Genomic DNA, 16,840 nt, shown 5'->3' with positions numbered 1-16,840 from the left:
GGCTCCCTCTGGGTTGGTATAGGCCACCTCGGCCCTTCCTTACCAGTTTATACACCCCAAACTTGGGATGTTGGGCACCAAATTCAGGCACTCATGAGTCTAAAGTCTTGGATCCAACCACAAGTTGCCAAATTCCAGCTTTATCCTATTCACTGCCATAGTAGTGTACTGGTTGGGTGCTTTGGCTATAGATTTGAACAAACGGAGCCCAAATCCCAGTCCCCTCTCACTAATTATTTTGGCAGGTTATTTAAACTCTGAGACTAACGTGGATAATAACAGTGCTTACCTCATACCATGTTTGTTGTGAGGATAAAATGAGAAGTCGGGAAAAACACTTGCCCTAATGCCTGGCTTCCAGTAAGTTCTCCAACATGGCAGTTGGAGGCCTTCAAATTATAACTGGTAACTCTTTTATTTAGTACTATTTGCCAGCCCCTGTGCTGTGCTCTTTGCTTACCATTTTAAAAATTTATTTCACTGGGCTTCCCTGGTGGTGCAGTGGTTGAGAGCCCGCCTGCCGATGCAGGGGACACGGGTTCGTGCCCCGGTCTGGGAGGATCCCGCATGCCGCGGAGCGGCTGGGCCCGTGAGCCATAGCCGCTGAGCCTGCGTGTCCGGAGCCTGTGTCAAAAAAAAAAAAAAAAAAATTATTTTACTTATGGAAGATTTTTAAATGTTTATTTTTAATTTAGAATGTAAGCTTTATCAGATAGGATTCCTTGGTCACGCTTTCTAATCAAATTCCCACAACCATGTCTGGGATATGGTAGGCACTGAAAAAAAAATTTTGAATTTATGTCAAACGATAAACAGCTGTCCCTTACCCCATCTATCCCTATTCCCAACTTCCAGTCCCTTGAGGCAACCACTTCCAAATCTTTTCCCTAAAATCTGTGTATTTCTAAATAGTATACTTTCTTTCTTTTCTTTTTTCGGTATGCGGGCCTCTCACTGCTGTGGCCTCTCCCGCTGCAGAGCACAGGCTCCAGACGCGCAGGCTCAGCGGCCATGGCTCACGAGCCCCGCCGCTCCACGGCACGTGGGATCTTCCCAGACCGGGGCACGAACCCGTGTCCCCTGCATTGGCAGGCGGACTCTCAACCACTGCACCACCAGGGAAGCCCTAAATAGTATACTTTCTATTCATTTGTAGTTTCAGATATTTTATTTATTTATTTATTTTTAAGAAGATGTTGTGGGTAGGAGTTTATTAATTTATTTTTGGTGTGTTGCGTCTTCATTTCTGTGCAAGGGCTTACTCTAGTTGTGGCAAGCGGGGGCCACTCTTCATCGTGGTGCGCGGGCCTCTCACTATCGCGGCCTCTCTTGTTGCGAAGCACAGGCTCCAGACGCGCAGGCTCAGTAGTTGTGGCGCACGGGCCTAGTTGCTCCGCGGCATGTGGGATCTTCCCAGACCAGGGCTTGAACCCGTGTCCCCTGCATTAGCAGGCGGATTCTCAACCACTGCGCCACCAGGGAAGCCCCAGATATTTTAGGGACTGCCCCTCATACATACACACTTCTCCATCTTCTGACTATAATTTGTCAAAACACTTAACATTATTATGACTTTGCAAATATTATTTATAGCTGAGCCATATGGGGTGATTACATTTGTTTTGGGGTAACCAATTCAGGTTGGAGGAGGATGGGAGAAAAGGTAAAATTGAGAATACCTGATGTGTTTGAACACGGAAAAGGGGATTTACACTTCTGATAGCGATATGAACACTGAATAAATGATACTTACACCAAAAAACTAAGCATGTGAAAAACAAGGCAATTATTAACCACAGGGAACTTTAAAATGTTCAACGGTCATAACAGCAGAGGCTTGTGGGGCCTTTGCTATGTGCCTGAAACTGTTCTAACATATGTAAAGCACCCACAGAGAGCTTTATAACTCTTATGTTCAATACAAGGAAAAGAAACTGAGGTTCTGGGCTCCGGTGGAGGCTGATTTAAATTCTAGCCTAGTCTGTGCCACTTGGTAGCTTGGCCTCAAGCTAGACACTTGAACTCTCATGGACTTTTTCCTGAGGGACAGCAATTCCCACTGCACAAGGCGATCAAATGAGCTATTATTGTATGCAAAGTGCTCGGCACAATGCCTGGCCCCTTTGAGTCCCAATCCACAAGAGCTGTTATTAAGGATAGGGCACTTTCAACCTGCTATGTTGTCAAAAGGGAAAACTTCAGTAAATCTAATCCAACTGGACTTTTTTGGGCGGAGTGGGCGTGGGAAGAGCAGACACACAGGTGCTTCTTCACAAAGAAAATACTAAAATCAAAAGTGTGATTTTTCCCTTCTAAGAAGTCAATTTCTCATCAGGATAGTACATGCATCAAAACTAAAAGTTCAAGGGGAAAAAACCAATCACAGAATACATTTTAAGTTATTTTACATCATATTCATTTTTCCAAGAGTCACTGATATGGAAGAATCCTCCTGGTGCTAGTAAAACTTCCCTGCTCTAATATACAAACCTCCTATATCAGCACCGTTTACTGTAACTTTCTGCAGTTATGGAAATGTTCTATGAATTTCTGTATTCGCATAGCCCAGAACCATAGGCGCTAGACACTTCTGACTACTGAGGACTTGAAATGTGGCTAGTGCAACCGAGGAAGTCCATTTTACATTTTTCCAAATTTAAGTTAAATGTAAATAGCCACATGCAGGTACTGACCACCATACTGGACAGGTCAGCTCTATATGATTTGGTTGCTCAAATGCCTGTGAAAATCTACAGCATTACGCACTAAGTTGTTACTGTGTAGTTAATCATGTTTAATTGTACTAGCTTTTGAAATGATACAGTACAGGGCTTCCCTGGTGGCGCAGTGGTTGAGAGTCCGTCTGCCGATGCAGGGGACACGGGTTCGGGCCCCGGTCCGGGAAGATCCCACATGCCGCGGAGCGGCTGGGCCCGTGAGCCATGGCCGCTGAGCCTGTGTGTCCGGAGCCTATGCTCCGCAACGGGAGAGGCCACAACGGTGAGAGGCCCGCGTACCGAAAAAAAAAAAAAAAACAAAAAAAAAAGAAATGATACAGTACATCAGTAAACTTAGCATAAGTACTTCTAGAGATGTACTGTGTACTCAAAAATCTCGGTTTGGGATTAGGGTATTAAAAGATCCATCCCATGTCTCACACAATACACAGTACAATTTTTTTTAAATCCAGTGATTCCTGAAACATAAATACCTAACAAAAATCAATCAACTTTTTTTTATTTGTCTAGAACAGCCACTGTTCCATACAAAAAACAAAAAAAAAAACCCCAGCTGACTGGCACACACCAGGACCTCTTGACACCCCTGAAGCCCTAGTCTTCACCAGGGCTACAGGCATGGGGTTATTCTGCCCATCCCAACACAGCAGGTGCTCCCTTAAAAAAGCAGGGAGCATGTAGAAAACAAGTGGCCTGTTTTATAAAACTCTAAATTTATTCAAAGTGTTAAAAGATTTCACTCTCCCCTCCAAAATACTTTACATTAAAAAAAAAATCAATACTCTCTTCTATTTTTTCAGCCTCTGTACAAGCTACTGCTTCCCTTTCTGGGGACCAGTCTCTGCCCCTCCAACCCTCTTCCCTGCCCTCCCTTCATTCTCAATATTGCTGTAAGTTTGCTTATAAAGCCCTCCTTCCCCTCTCCCCGAGGTCCTGCCCTGCAGGCATAGCTTCCTTTCTGGAGTTCAGGCCCTTGGCTTGCAGGTGAGGCAGGTTGGATGGGTGAGACTCGGCAGACAAGGCCTGAAGGGCAGAATGCTCTGTGCTTCTGGGAGAAAGGCTGACTGGCTTTTTTCTTGATCCAGCGGAGGATCACTGTTTTTCTTTTTGCCCCATGGGCACCTGTTCAGGGCCAAATATTTGGCTTGGGGTTGCCCATGGCTGGGTAGCCCTGCCCCTTCTCCAGTTTCCCCAGGCGTAGGTCCATGACAGCTGGGTCTCAGGACTGTACCGTTTGTCTGTGGGTTGTGAAGGACAGGAAGAGTGGCACATGACTAGAGCAGGGCTTGGCAGAGCCCCGACTTCTCAGAGTATGGGCACCAAACACGCAGGAGAGGAAGTTTTGGTTTTTGATAGGCAAAACCAGGGTCAGCCAGGACCAGGGGAAGTAGGGATGAGGGGGAAAGGTCTAACCACATAGCTGTGGGGTCAGCAATGTTCCTTCTGATTAAAACCCCCTCCCCTCTTCCATCTATCCCACCCTCATCCTGTAGGTCCCAGGATGATTCCGGAACAGGAGGGAAAAAAAAGAGAAGCATTCTGTTCTGCTGATGGGAGAAAGGCAGGAGATGACAGAGTACTTGGAGCTGGAAGAGGCCTGCTGGAATATGTAGACATCATGGCTTCCTTGTTCCAGGAGGGAGGTGGGGGGGCCGGAAACCAGGCCCTCAGACGCTTCATCAACTCTGTTCCTTGTCCTTGACTAGTAAGACTGTGTGCTGGCCCCCGCTGGACACAGATAAGACCACACGGTTCTCCAACTGTTTGCCTGTCATCTCCACGGGGCTCCAGACATCCTCTTCCTGTCCTGTGCCCAGCTGGTAGTTGGTGCCCATGCCCCAGGCAAAAACACGACCTACAAAGGACAGAAATACGGGCAGCTGTATCTCCAGGGTCCCAAGCCCCACCTTTCTGTAGGGTGAGAAGCCTGGCACATGAGGGTGGATTTTGGCCTGGGCCTGTGGCTGCCTGGCAATGTCCCAGCCTCCGGGCGTTCAGGGAAGCTGGGAGGAAGCAAGGAGATGATGGACAAAGAAGAGCTCTGTCAACCAGAGACCGCAGTCCTTACACATTGCCAAAAACTTCTGCCTGCCCCTAGGCGTGGCATTCAAGGCCCGACAATGACTGGCCATTCCCCAAACCCCTATATCACCTCCATTCCCAGGACCACCTGCCTTTGAGACTGCTCTGGATGCCCTCCTTTGCTTATAAAGGACTGAACCTTCACGGTGCAGTACAAGCCCCACTTCCTCAGGAACTCTTCCCAGATAATCCCAGGTCAAGCACCTCTGCCAGCCAGATTTCTCAAGGCCTCCATGGCTGTTCCACTCAGGCTTTGGTGACCACCTGTCCACACCCTCCTCTGCTGTACTTGCCAGGACCCCAACTACTAAGCCTTCTTTCTCTAATAAAATTCTAAGTACAACTCCCTCGGAAGCCAGCACCTACTAGGTTGTAAATAAAAAGGGTCACCATGGTATAAAATGTAAAGAGAAGCCTGAGTTAGGAGTCTGGAGACATGGGTTCAAGTCCTACTGCTTGTCTGGGCCTCAGTGATATATCTCCCTTTGCTGTTTTTCTCCTCTACAGAACAAATCACTTCTATTAAAATAACATGTTTACCCATTTTGTCATCAAAGCCAGAGCTTCTGACAATCAGGCCAAAAGCAACGTCACCACGAACAGTGTTCTCCACACCTCAGCTCCATCTGATGGTGGACATCAGAGGCTACTGGGCACTTCGGTAAGAACCACGACCCCCAGACTCTAACCAGACCGACTGTGGGCAGCCCCACTCACCATCCTTGGTCACAGCATATCCCACAGAGGCCCCACAAGCCACCGTGGAGACGGCGGGCAGCCTGGAGATGAGGGTGGGTACGCTCTTCTCCTCGGCACCTTCCCCAAGGCCCAGCCGCCCATACTCAGCCCGGCCCAGGCTGTATGCTCTTCCTGTGGAGGAGGGAGAGAGACGAGGAGTAGCAGAGGGCATGCTCCGGGTAGGCCATGTGAGCACCTATATCTGTGGGAGCTGGTCCCCCATTCCCAGGGTGGTGAGGTCTGAAGTGTCCTTTTCAGTTTTGGGGGAGGCCTGGGAGAACCCCCCCCCCAGGCCCCCATTGAACTCACACGTGGAAGAACACCAGGACGCTGGGGGACGGGGGCAACCCTCGTGGACCCACAGCCAGCCCAGTCCATGGAGCAGGCCCAGGTTCCGAGCACCGCCATCTCCAGAGTGTGGCCAGGCCTGTGCCCAGGGAACACTCCACCTCCAACCCAGAGATGGACCAGGAGGCCCTACCTTCTGAATCCATGCAGACTGTATGGTGCTGGCCACCAGAGAAGCCCACCCAGGACTTCGTGGAGTTCCTGAAGGACGTCAGGTTCTGAGGTACAAAGCAAGATTCTGTGCCTGGGGTTCCTGGGGGAAGAGGCCAGGACAGAGCTGTCAGGCGTGAGGGTGTCCAAGGAGCTGCCTTCTTCTTCCCCTCCCAGTGTGGCCCCCACCCCACACCAGGGTATTTATATTCTCATTTTACAGATGAGAAAACTGAGGCTCTGAGGGGTTAGGTGACCCCACCAAGGGTGCACAACGAATGAGGGGTGGAGGCAGGACTGGAGCCCAGGTCACTCTGGGAGACCTTGGACGATGGGCTTGGGACTCACCTAGCTGATGGTAGTTGGAGAGGCCAAAGCCATATACATGGCCCTCAGAGGAGATGGCAAAGGTGAAGTAGGCACCACAGAAGGCATCCTGGAATCTGACATGGCCCCGGCTTCCCCTGGATTTCAGCATCACACACTTGGGGACCAGGAGTCGTTCTGCAGGCAGAGAGCAGGCCAGGGTCAGTGGCAGACACACACAGCCTCTCCTCTCTGCCCCATCTGTTTCTCCTTCACTGCTAAAGCCCTCGCAGGGAGGCTAGGCAGGGACTCTTGTCCCTATTATACAGAAGAGGAAACTGAGGCCAGGAGAGTCCAAGTGCCTCACTCAGACTCCCACAGCCATAGGGGTAACATTTACCTGGAACTTACCATGTGCCAGACAGTCTTTTATGTAAACTCATTTAACTTCACAACAAACCAGTGAGGTAGGTTTAGAGGTAGGTGGGTTTAGAGATGAGGAAACTATGTCCAGGGGCCCACAGCCAGTAGCTGGTAGGGCCACGATTCAAACCTGGGGTAGTCTGGCTCTAGAATCCGAGTCCTTAACTACCACCGCAGGTCCACCTGATACAAGCCTGAACACAGAGAATCCCTTCTACCTCTGACCTTCACCGGGGGTGGCTTGCCAACTTGCCCCGCCAGAGGGACCTAAGCCACCTACCGAGGCCCTGCCGGCCACCACGATTAGCAAATAATTCAGGCACGCGGCCCAGTTGGCCCTGCTCCCCGCAGCCCAAAGTACAGAGGTCGCCATCAACTGTCAGCATCACCAAGTGGTCGTTTCCTGAGGGTGAGAGGAAGGCAAGGGATGCAGGGCTTGTCTGTAAGGGCCAAGGCTGGGCCAGCCCCTCAGAAAGGTTCTCCAACTCCTGCCCAGAGTGAGTACCTGCAGACTCACCTGAGGCCACCTTCACCACGGGCGTACTCAGCTGCACCTGCACAGGCACCATGCTCTTTTTCATGGGCTCCAAGAGCCCGATCACACCGTTATTGTCCTGGAAGGGAGGGGCGGAAGAGTTTTCAGCCAGTTCTTCCTGCCTCATACCAGCCAGATCCAGCTTTGCAGTCAGCCACAGAGCTGTCTGGTGAAGGGCACTGGTGCCAGATGGAGATGGAGAAGTGGGCAGGAGCCAGGCCACACAGTGCAATACTTACGAATGAAATCATACGTGGTCTGTGATTTGCATTAAAATAACAAAGGAGTTGGGGAACGGAAGGGAGTAAAGATGAAACAAGTTTGGTCATAAGCTGATAATTGTTGGGGCAAGCAGATAGAGTTCAATATAGTATTCTGCTTACTTTTATGTGTTTGAAATTATCAATAAAAAAAATTTTAAATCAGCCCCAATGAGGAAACATCAGATTCCTTTATTTTTGACATTTCAAAATAAATCGAATACTAAAGTACCAAAACAATTTTAATGCTGTATCTGCTTTTTAAACCACACTCTCCTGTCCTGGAAGTTCTGAGATGTGCCCCCAAACCCCTGAGAAGTGTGCAAGAAGGCTGGGAAGGGGAGGGGGGAGGTTGAAGGCAGGGAGATGGGTCAGTAGGCTTCCTGGCTTAGCCTCAGCCCAAAGGCATCCTTGACCCACCCCTTTCCCAAGACGCAAACATCATAACATCAGAGTCCAGGGAACAGCAGTGGTGTGGACAGGCCTGGATGAAGAAGCCAGAAACCTGGGTCTGGGCCCAAGCTCTGCCCAGGGCCTTGATTTCCCCAGTAAGTAAAACAGGGGTCTCATGATGGGTTATCTTTGGGGCCCCACCAGTTAATTCTGCCCACCAGCCCCCATGCCGTCTTCCAGACCCAGTCTTACCCGGAAGGAGCCCCAAAGGAAGACACGGCCATCCTCGGTGAGGGCCGCTGTGTGACTGTCTCCTGCTGACACCTGTATCACCTTCTCTTGCAGTTCCACTTTCCCAGGGACCATCTCTGAGCCCTCCACTGATGTGTCCCTTCCCAGGGCACCCTCATCATTGCAGCCGAAGGAGTAGACCTGTGCCCAGGATGCCCCCATTAGTGCAAGGCCTGGCCGCTCCGTCCGTTCTTGTTTAGGCCAATCCCTGCTTGTCTAGTCAGCTCCAACTCCACAGAGTAATGCGTGTGGTTCAAAGCTCCTTCCCCAAGCCCCCTACTAACCCCAGGCCCTGTCCCATCCTGTGCCACGCCCAACCTACCTGGCCACTTTTGCTTAGACACACAGTGTGCATGCCCCCAGCCTCAGCTTGCACGATGTCCTCTAGAATGGGCACCAGGGCTGGCTTCTTCCTCTCCATCACATTCTCGCCCAGCCCCAGCTGGCCCACGTCGCCCTGGCCCAGCGTCAGCACCAAACCCGGTTCTGTGTTGTGGGACCTATGTGAGACTGAGGGGTGAAGGAGACAGCCCCTGAGTGTGTAGGATGACGGGAGAGAGGAGAGGTCACTGCACAGGCTCTGGGATCACACAGACCTGGGTTCAAGCCCCTGCCCTGCCACAGACCATCTGACCTCTCCAAGCCTAAGTTTCCTCACTGTGAAACGAGGATAACAAAAGTACTTATCTCATAGGGTTTTTGTGCAGATTAAAAACTGATCACATTATTAATGTGAGTGGAAGGAAATGGAAACGAGACACTCAATATCGGCAAATGAATCTTGGTGGAGAGGGTTAAAGAACAGTGGGGACACAAGCTAGTTTTCCGGATAGGTTGTTCTTGGTCGGGAACCATACTACCAGGGCATAATAATGTCGACCCCTTTACCGACTGCTTACTAGTGTTAGACAGCTTTGCAGGCCCTCACATTATGCTAGAGACCTTCCATTCTTAGGATCCCACTTTACAGAACAGGGAACAGAGTCTCAGAGAAGGTCACAGAATAATTAGCAGAGTTTGCAGTGCATCCTCAGGCTGTGACTTAAGGTACACTGGACATAGGTACACTGACCCCCACTCCGCTCCTATGTGGGAGCCGACAGGCAGCTGAAAAGGAAGGGGTAGGAGTTAAGAACCCGCACAGGCTTTTGCAGACAGGAACACGCCAACCAGTGTGCGGCACAGGGCCATCTGGTGGCCAACAGCGACCGCCCGTAGCCCCGGACAGCCAATGGCGTCCAGCCCCTCCCCCTGGGGGTGTGACCAGGCTGCCAGGACTGCTGCGGCTGCGCAGAGGGTGCGCTGGGCAAGCAGCCGCCTGGTCGGGCTTTCTGGTCAGGAGGGTTCGGCCCGCAGGCACCTTGGCAGGAGCGGGCGCCTGGAACGCGGCGGGAGGCAACGACCCTCACTGCCTGGTTACCAGGGTCTGCAAAAGACAGACAGTGGCTGAGTGTGGGTCCATATTCCCCCCTCCCAGATTGGGGGTGGCTCTCTCTCCTCCCTGACTCCCTCCAGGGTCCCAGGAGAGAGAAGACCACAGCCACCTCCCTCCAGTGCTACCAGGACATGATCTCATTTTCCTCAGGACAGCTCAGTGAGGTCGCCCATTTTATGAATGGGGTAGTAGTCCAAGCTCAGTGAGGTTAGTGATTTGCTCAAAGCTATATGTAGCTAGAAAGTGGCAGAGCCAGGACTTGAACCCAGTCTGGAGGTCAATGGTCTTAACCATGATGCATTACTGCCTGGGGCAAAGCCCTAGGGTCTAGTTTTTTTGCCAGTATCTGAGTGCTTTTAGGCAAGTCTCTGCCCCTTTAAGATTCCCAGAGGGTGGGATTCAGTGAGCTACAGGAGACTCTCCAGCTGGGTGGAGTTCCTGGACTTCCAGGCCCCTCAGCTTCAAATCTCAGGGAAAAAGGAGCCCAGTTCCAGATTCTGGGGGTGCCAAGAGGCCACCCATACTGAAGTAGAGGCCAAGGCCAACTTACCCTTCACCTTCTTGCTTTTGGGGAGGGCATCTTCGGGGGGTGACCTTCTCTTACTTATACGCTTGGGTGGCATCTTCCTGTCCTGAAAAACCCAGGCAAATACTCCATGTCAGAAATGGCAATCATTTTCCTGCTCTAATTAGGCAATATTCATCAAAAACCCTAAAAAAAAAAGTGAGAAGAGATGCCCAGCAATTCCACTTCTCAGAATTTATCTGAGAAGAACCAAATAAATACACCCAAAGATTAAGATCCACAAATATTCTCTACTGTATTCTTCATAACATTAAAAAAACAACAAAAAATGGAGCAACGCATACACTCAGGAGTAGGGGACTGGCTAGATAATATGTGGTATATTGATGATAAAACAGGACGAAGCCATTAAAAGTGATGCTTTCAGAGATTTATTTACTGAATCATTGCCAAGTAATATAAACAGATTGAAAAACAGCCCATCATCCCATTTGTGGAAAAGAAAAAGCATACACATATAAAAATGTGTGGAAGGAAATACATTCAATATTGATAATGGTAACCTCTGGAAAATGGGATTATGGACAACTTTTACTTCTTTCTTTGTAGTTTACCTATATTATCAAAGCTACAAGAAACATTACATGTATTTTTAAAATTTTATTATAAAAAATTAAAACATTGAAGAACATTAAGTGAAGTATCCCTCACAACTCCTCCCAACCCCAACATAACCACTAGGAACTCTGGTTATACATAACTGCCATAATCAGACCACACACACACAAAGCCGTTCTCATTAAATAAAAGCAAACCAAACCATCTGTGCCCTTTGATCCAAAATGCCACCACTCCTGGGAGGAACTTGGCTTTCCTCTACGCAGTCCAACAAGAGATAAATACTGTATACACACTCACACAAACAGACGGTGTTACAAAAGGGGGAAAGGAAATCACCTATGGGTGACAAGAAGGGCTGTTGCACCTAGCACGATCCCGGGCAGCTGAAAGCCTCAGCCCTGAGCCCTTCACTCCTTAAACTAACTGCTGCTGCCTTGTCTCCTCAAGACCTCTGAGAACAGACTTTCTCCATGGCTATCTCAATTCCAATCCAGCCCAAATTGTGTCGAAAGCCTTTTCCCCCCACATAAGCAGCTTTCGAAATAAATCTTTATTGAGTCCTGGCTTCAAGGTTATGAAAGACAGTTCAGTTGTCTAAGCCTTAGGCTCTCAAACTCTAACGAGGGCAATTTGCAGCTACCCAGATGCAAAAGTGGTAGAGCAAGTGGTGGTTAAGAGGAGCCAGAATATGTGCTCAGTTGCTTTCTAGCTGTTTGACCTTGGACAAAGTTATTTAATCTCTTCATGATTCAGTTTCCTCCTCAGTAAAACAGGGATAATAATAGTACCCACACCCTGTTGTGACAGTCTATGACTAATTGAGCTAATTCTGTAAAAGTAATAACATAGTAAGTGCTCAATAAATCAATGCTGGTGTTATAACATCTAGGGTCTGTCCCAGGTGATGCTCAGGCACAGCTCTAATCTAATCTAACCCACCTCTCCTCCATTCTACGGAAAAGGGATGGAGACTCTACCCGAGGCTACAAATGGAAAGAGAACTCCAAGAGACCTTCTCAGGCTCCTCTGTGGGCCTAAACAGCACCCCATTCTTCCTCCCTCCCTCCCTTCCTTCCTTCCAGTAGGTCCTAGAGCCTCTGCCTCTCCAGCTCCGCATTCCATGGTATATGAGCACAAAGTGAGTGGCCTGGAATTTCCAGGCCATTTCTGCTGACTATCCTGGGGGAAGAGAACAAAGTACTGAAGATGGCGAAATAGCCAAAGGCCTACAATCCGCCAAGGCTGTGTAGGTTGAGCCTCTGCAGGTTGAGCTTCTACAGGTTGTGACTGGCCCAGTTTTGACTCTGTTGAGGCATTTCCGTGTTTCACCCAACTTCTATTCTCCCAGGGTTGAACTCCTCCCCTCCAAGTAGCCTCTTTGAAACCCCTTTTCCCACATTAGAAATGCACATTCCTTAGGATAAAGGGAATTGGATTCATCTGCCAGAGCTGTGGTTTGTTCAGCCCTGCTTCTGTGACCATGGTTGACCTCTATGGCAGCTTTTTTTAAAAAAATTTATTTACTTAATTTATTTACTTTTGTCTGCGTTGGGTCTTCGTTGCTGCGCGCGGGCTTTCTCTAGTTGCGGCGAGCAGGGGCTACTCTTCGTTGCGGTGCGCGGGCTTCTCATTGCAGTGGCTTCTCTTGTTGCAGAGCACGGGCTCTAGGCGCATGGGCTTCAGTAGTTGTGGTACGCGGGCTTTGTTGCTCCGCGGCATGTGGGATCTTCCCAGACCAGGGTTCGAACCTGTGTCCCCTGCATTGGCAGGCAGATTCTCAACCACTGCGCCACCAGGGAAGTCCCTCTCTGGCAGCTTTAACCTCTCTGAGCTGTACCCTCATCTGTAAAAAGGGAGGCAATGACCACTTCCAGGGCTGCTGTCAAGACTAAATGAAGCACTCCCCTGGTGGCTCAGCGGTTAAGAATCCGCCTGCCAATGCAGGGGACACGGGTTTAATCCCTGGTCCGGGAAGATCCCACATGCCGTGGAGCAACTAAGCCCGTGCGCCACAACTGAGCCTGTGCTCTAAAGCCTGCAAGCCGCAGCTACTGAGCCCACGTGCCACAACTACTGAAGCCCGTGTGCTTAGAGCCCGTGCTCCGTAACAAGAGAAGCCACCACAATGAAAAGCCCGCGCACCACAACAAAGACTAACCCCCGTTTGCCGCAGTCAGAGAAAGCCCGCGCCCAGCAACGAAGACCCAGCACAGCCAAAAAAAAAAAAGAAAAAAGACTGAATGAAATGTTTGTAAAGGACCTTGGAGTGCCAAGCACACAGTAAGTACTCAATACGTGGCAGCATGTACTCATTCATTCCATGAATGCCTATTACCACTGCCAGGTGTAGCAAGGAAAAAGAAAACTAACCCTCTCCCTGTTCTCATGGAGCTTAATTCTAGTGGGAAAGACACACACGCACATACACACACACACAGAGTATTATTACACATGGTGTTGTGTGAAGGATAGGCAAGGCACAACACTGTAAACGTACTTAATGCCACTGAACTATATACAATTAAAAATGGTTAAAATGGTCAATTTTATGTTATGTGTATTTTACCACAGTAAAAAAAAAAAAGCGAGAAAAACTGGGACGGGGGAGGAGATATAGGTCAGATAGGTAACATTTGGGCTAAGGCTTGAAATACTAGCAAGAAAAAGCTAGCAGGGGAAGACCCGGACAAAAGCATGTGATGTGCTCAGGAACCTGGGGAGGCCAGCAGGGCTGTAGGTGGACAGCGATGGATCACATGGCACAAGGGGAGCAGGCGATGGATCATACAAGGCCTAGTAGGGAAAACAGAAGAGTTTTAAGAAAAATGTCTTCTTAACGATTGTTCTGGCTACTGTAGAGAAAATGCAATGATTTGGAAGAGGAGGAGATTGCAGGCATCCAAATGAGAGAAGTCAGCGACTTGATTTGGTCTGAGGCAAGAGAGAAAAGAAGACAAAACAGATCAATTTAGGAGACAGGCTTGCTTTGCTGGCGGATTAGATGTGGGGAATGAGGGTGAGGGAGGAACCCAGAATGACTTTTTCATCCTATAAAACCCAGCCTCCCTGATCCCCCATGAACTTGGCCAAACACAAGGACCCCCAGGCTTTGGCTTAAGTGAATAAGTAGATGGTCGTCTTCCAGTTACTGAGAACACTGTGGGACAAACAGGAGAGGAGAGACTGAGAGGTCCACCTCACCAGGCGTTTTTGTTAAGTGTGAAGTGCGTGGGAGCCGACCAAGAAGGGATGTTAAGTAGGCAGAGCTGGATGGGTTAAGGAGTGTGGGACGTAACAGGTATCCACTGTTTCTTGTACCCCTGGCCAGGTTGCCAGCCAGTTCACTGTGTCTAGGGCCCTGTCCCGCCAAGGGCATATTTCCCGTCAGTTCATCAGAATGACCTGTACCAGTTAGCTGTGCTGGGGAGGGAGACTGTGTGGTAGCATGGAAAAGTACTTACAGCCAGAAGTGAGAAAAAAGGGAACAGAATAATATCAGCACATTGCTGCTGATGTTGGGTTGACCTGTGGGCAAGGCCTGGGGTGGAGAAAAATAAAGGCTATATGAGGTATTTGGTGTCATGGGTCATTAACCAAAAAAAAAAAGTGTTAGTGTGGGTTGGAACAGACCCAGGCAATATCTCCTTAGCCACCTGTGTTTTGGGCTAATATTCTGGGGCATCTCACTGCAAGCTAACCACACTAATCCCACTTTACAGACGAGGAAACTGAGGCTCAAAAAGGTAAAGTGTCTTACCCAAGACTGGACGAGGAAATCAAGATCTGTACCAAGTACCTAGTCACTCAGACCCCAGGGCTGGTGCCCCTACCTACTTCCTCCCCACACTCCCCAGTCCCTCAGCCTGTCTGAGAACTCTCCCTCATACTCTCTCCCCCAGAAAAGACAGAAGCTTGTCTCTCATCTCCCTACTGCCCACCCCCGTCGCCAACCCGCTCTACAAGCCATTCATGATCTTTTTAAACCTCAAACCTGAAACAAGCTGCTTCCTTGCTCAGACTCCTCAGTGGCTCCCTCTGCCCACATTTCTTAACCTGGTACTAAAGACCTCCAGGGTCTGACACTAACACGACTTTTGGCCTCCTACCTTGTCTGTCACATCGTCCCTTCTCTTCTCACACAATCTTAGACTGCCTACTATTCTCTCCATACCATGTGCATCTCTGTACCATCCCATCCCTATCCTACTAGAAGAAGTTCTGCTCAAAGTCACCTCCATTGGTAAGCCACCTCTGATCCCTCTCTCAATCCTAAAGGAATCATTCTCGCAGAGAAATTAGGGCAGACTTTTAGATCATGATTATTTAAATTTACCTGTCTATCCACCATATCAATCTGCTCCTTAAAATGAGTCTCTCTGGGACACTGGCCTCGCCTACTTTCCATATGCCAACAACCTTCAACTTCTCACAACAAGCTGAAGAAGGCACTGTCACTCCTATTTCACAGTTGAGGGAACTGAGGCTCAGAGAAGTCAATTTACTTGCTGAAGTTCATACCATCAGAAAGGAGAGCCAGGAATAGAATCCAGGTATATCTGATAATTAAAAACAAAAACAAAACAAGAATGGCTGGCTAAAGGCAGGCCGTGATCCAGGCAGGGGTCGAGGCAGCCTGGACAGGCCTCCCCAGGATCCCCTATGAGCTTGGCCAAAGGCAAGGAGCAGAGGGCAGCAGCCTGCCGAGGGGGACAGGATAGTGAGAGCAGAGAGGAGCTCGGAGGCAGCTAGGGCCTGGGAGGGTGAGCCACGTGGGTGACAAATCTGCTGAAAGACGTATGGAAGGACGACGGGTACAACTCCATGCTGTGGTGGAGAGAGCACTGGCTTTCAAGTCCAACACACCTGAGTTCCCTTTGAGCCTGACAGTCTTCATCTCTCAAACAGAGGACTCCAGGCACTGCAGGGTGCTGCTGTGAGCAATCCCCGAGGCAGGGTGGAAGATGAGAGGGCACCTTCTAAAAGGTGGAACCCTGTACCCATGACCCACCTGCATATCCTCTACCGTACACATCAGTCCTTTGACAGACTCCCTCTCTAACCGCTCTGGGTGTTTTCTTAGCCAGACACTGAGTACCTGGGCTAAGAATAAGTAGTAGTCTTTTGTCCCTACCCTGCAGCCCCAATAGACAAACACAGCTTCCATCTTCAAGGAGTTTACAGTCTAGGAGAAGACTGAGATACAATCCAATAAGTCAGATACAGAGACAACTTCTACCAATAGGCACCTGAGGTGTGCCAGCCTCTCCTAGAACATTCACACCTGCCCTTGGAGGTGTGATCATCCTGGCTTTACAGATAAGTAGAGGCTCAGAGGAAGGTGCCCCAGGTCACATAGAGGTGGGATGACAGCCCAGGTCTCCCAACCACTCACCACTAGGACGAGAGCATTCCCCCTCCCTACTTCTCTCTGGGCCTCAGTTTCCTCATTTGGTGAATGAAGGCACAGCAGACTAGACAGTCTACCAGGGCCGTGGTGTTCCTGCAGTGACCTGCTGTGACCTCATCTCTGCAAAGGGAGACAGAGCCCTCTCTGACCACAGCAGCTGTCCCCACCCACCCCGACATCAGGAGACAGACACTTGCCCACCAGACGCAATGGCTAAAGAATCTCTTTGTGAGAAAAGTCCCCAGGAGGGATGGAAAAACATATTCCATTCAAATGGAAAGCAAATAAATCTGGAGCAGCAATACTCATATCAGATAAAATAGACTTTAAAATAAAGAATGTTACAAGAGACAAGGAAGGACACTACATAATGATCTAGCAGAAATAAATGAAATAGAAACGAAGAAAACAACAGCAAAATGAATAAAACTAAAGGCTGGTTTGTTGAGAAGATAAACAAAATTGATAAACCTTTAGCCAGATTCATCAAGAAAACAGGGAGAGGACTCAAGTCAATAAAATTAGAAATGAAAAAGGAGAAGTTACAACAGACACCGCAGAAATACAAAGCATCCTAAGAGACTACT

At 49.2% G+C, this 16,840-nt stretch overlaps 1 protein-coding gene across 5 annotated transcripts in view; it reads right to left on the bottom strand.

Annotated features, from left to right (window-relative positions):
- Positions 1-3,026: 3,026 nt before the first annotated feature.
- RCC1 (regulator of chromosome condensation 1) overlaps positions 3,027-16,840 on the bottom strand; it is a 17,309-nt gene continuing 3,495 nt past the window's right edge. For 3 of the 5 annotated variants that reach the window (XM_024766952.1, XM_024766951.1, XM_024766953.1), the window contains exons 2-10: positions 10,250-10,331; positions 8,587-8,774; positions 8,226-8,405; positions 7,303-7,399; positions 7,066-7,188; positions 6,405-6,560; positions 6,040-6,159; positions 5,538-5,690; positions 4,418-4,593 (exon numbers count right to left, since the gene is read on the bottom strand). In XM_024766952.1, the coding sequence (XP_024622720.1) occupies positions 4,418-4,593; positions 5,538-5,690; positions 6,040-6,159; positions 6,405-6,560; positions 7,066-7,188; positions 7,303-7,399; positions 8,226-8,405; positions 8,587-8,774; positions 10,250-10,322 (1,266 nt within the window). In that variant the 5' untranslated portion in view covers positions 10,323-10,331. Of the gene's footprint in view, positions 4,594-5,537; positions 5,691-6,039; positions 6,160-6,404; positions 6,561-7,065; positions 7,189-7,302; positions 7,400-8,225; positions 8,406-8,586; positions 8,775-9,582; positions 9,691-10,249; positions 10,332-16,840 lie in introns of all 5 variants that reach the window. The other 2 variants (XM_024766955.1, XM_024766954.1) reach the window with 2 other exon arrangements.

The sequence above is a fragment of the Neophocaena asiaeorientalis genome, unplaced genomic scaffold, assembly GCF_003031525.2.
Source record: "Neophocaena asiaeorientalis asiaeorientalis breed wild unplaced genomic scaffold, Neophocaena_asiaeorientalis_V1.1 scaffold79, whole genome shotgun sequence".
Classification (NCBI taxonomy): domain Eukaryota; kingdom Metazoa; phylum Chordata; class Mammalia; order Artiodactyla; family Phocoenidae; genus Neophocaena; species Neophocaena asiaeorientalis.
Note: the sequence above shows the minus strand (reverse complement) of the source record. Positions and strands in the feature narration are given on the sequence as shown.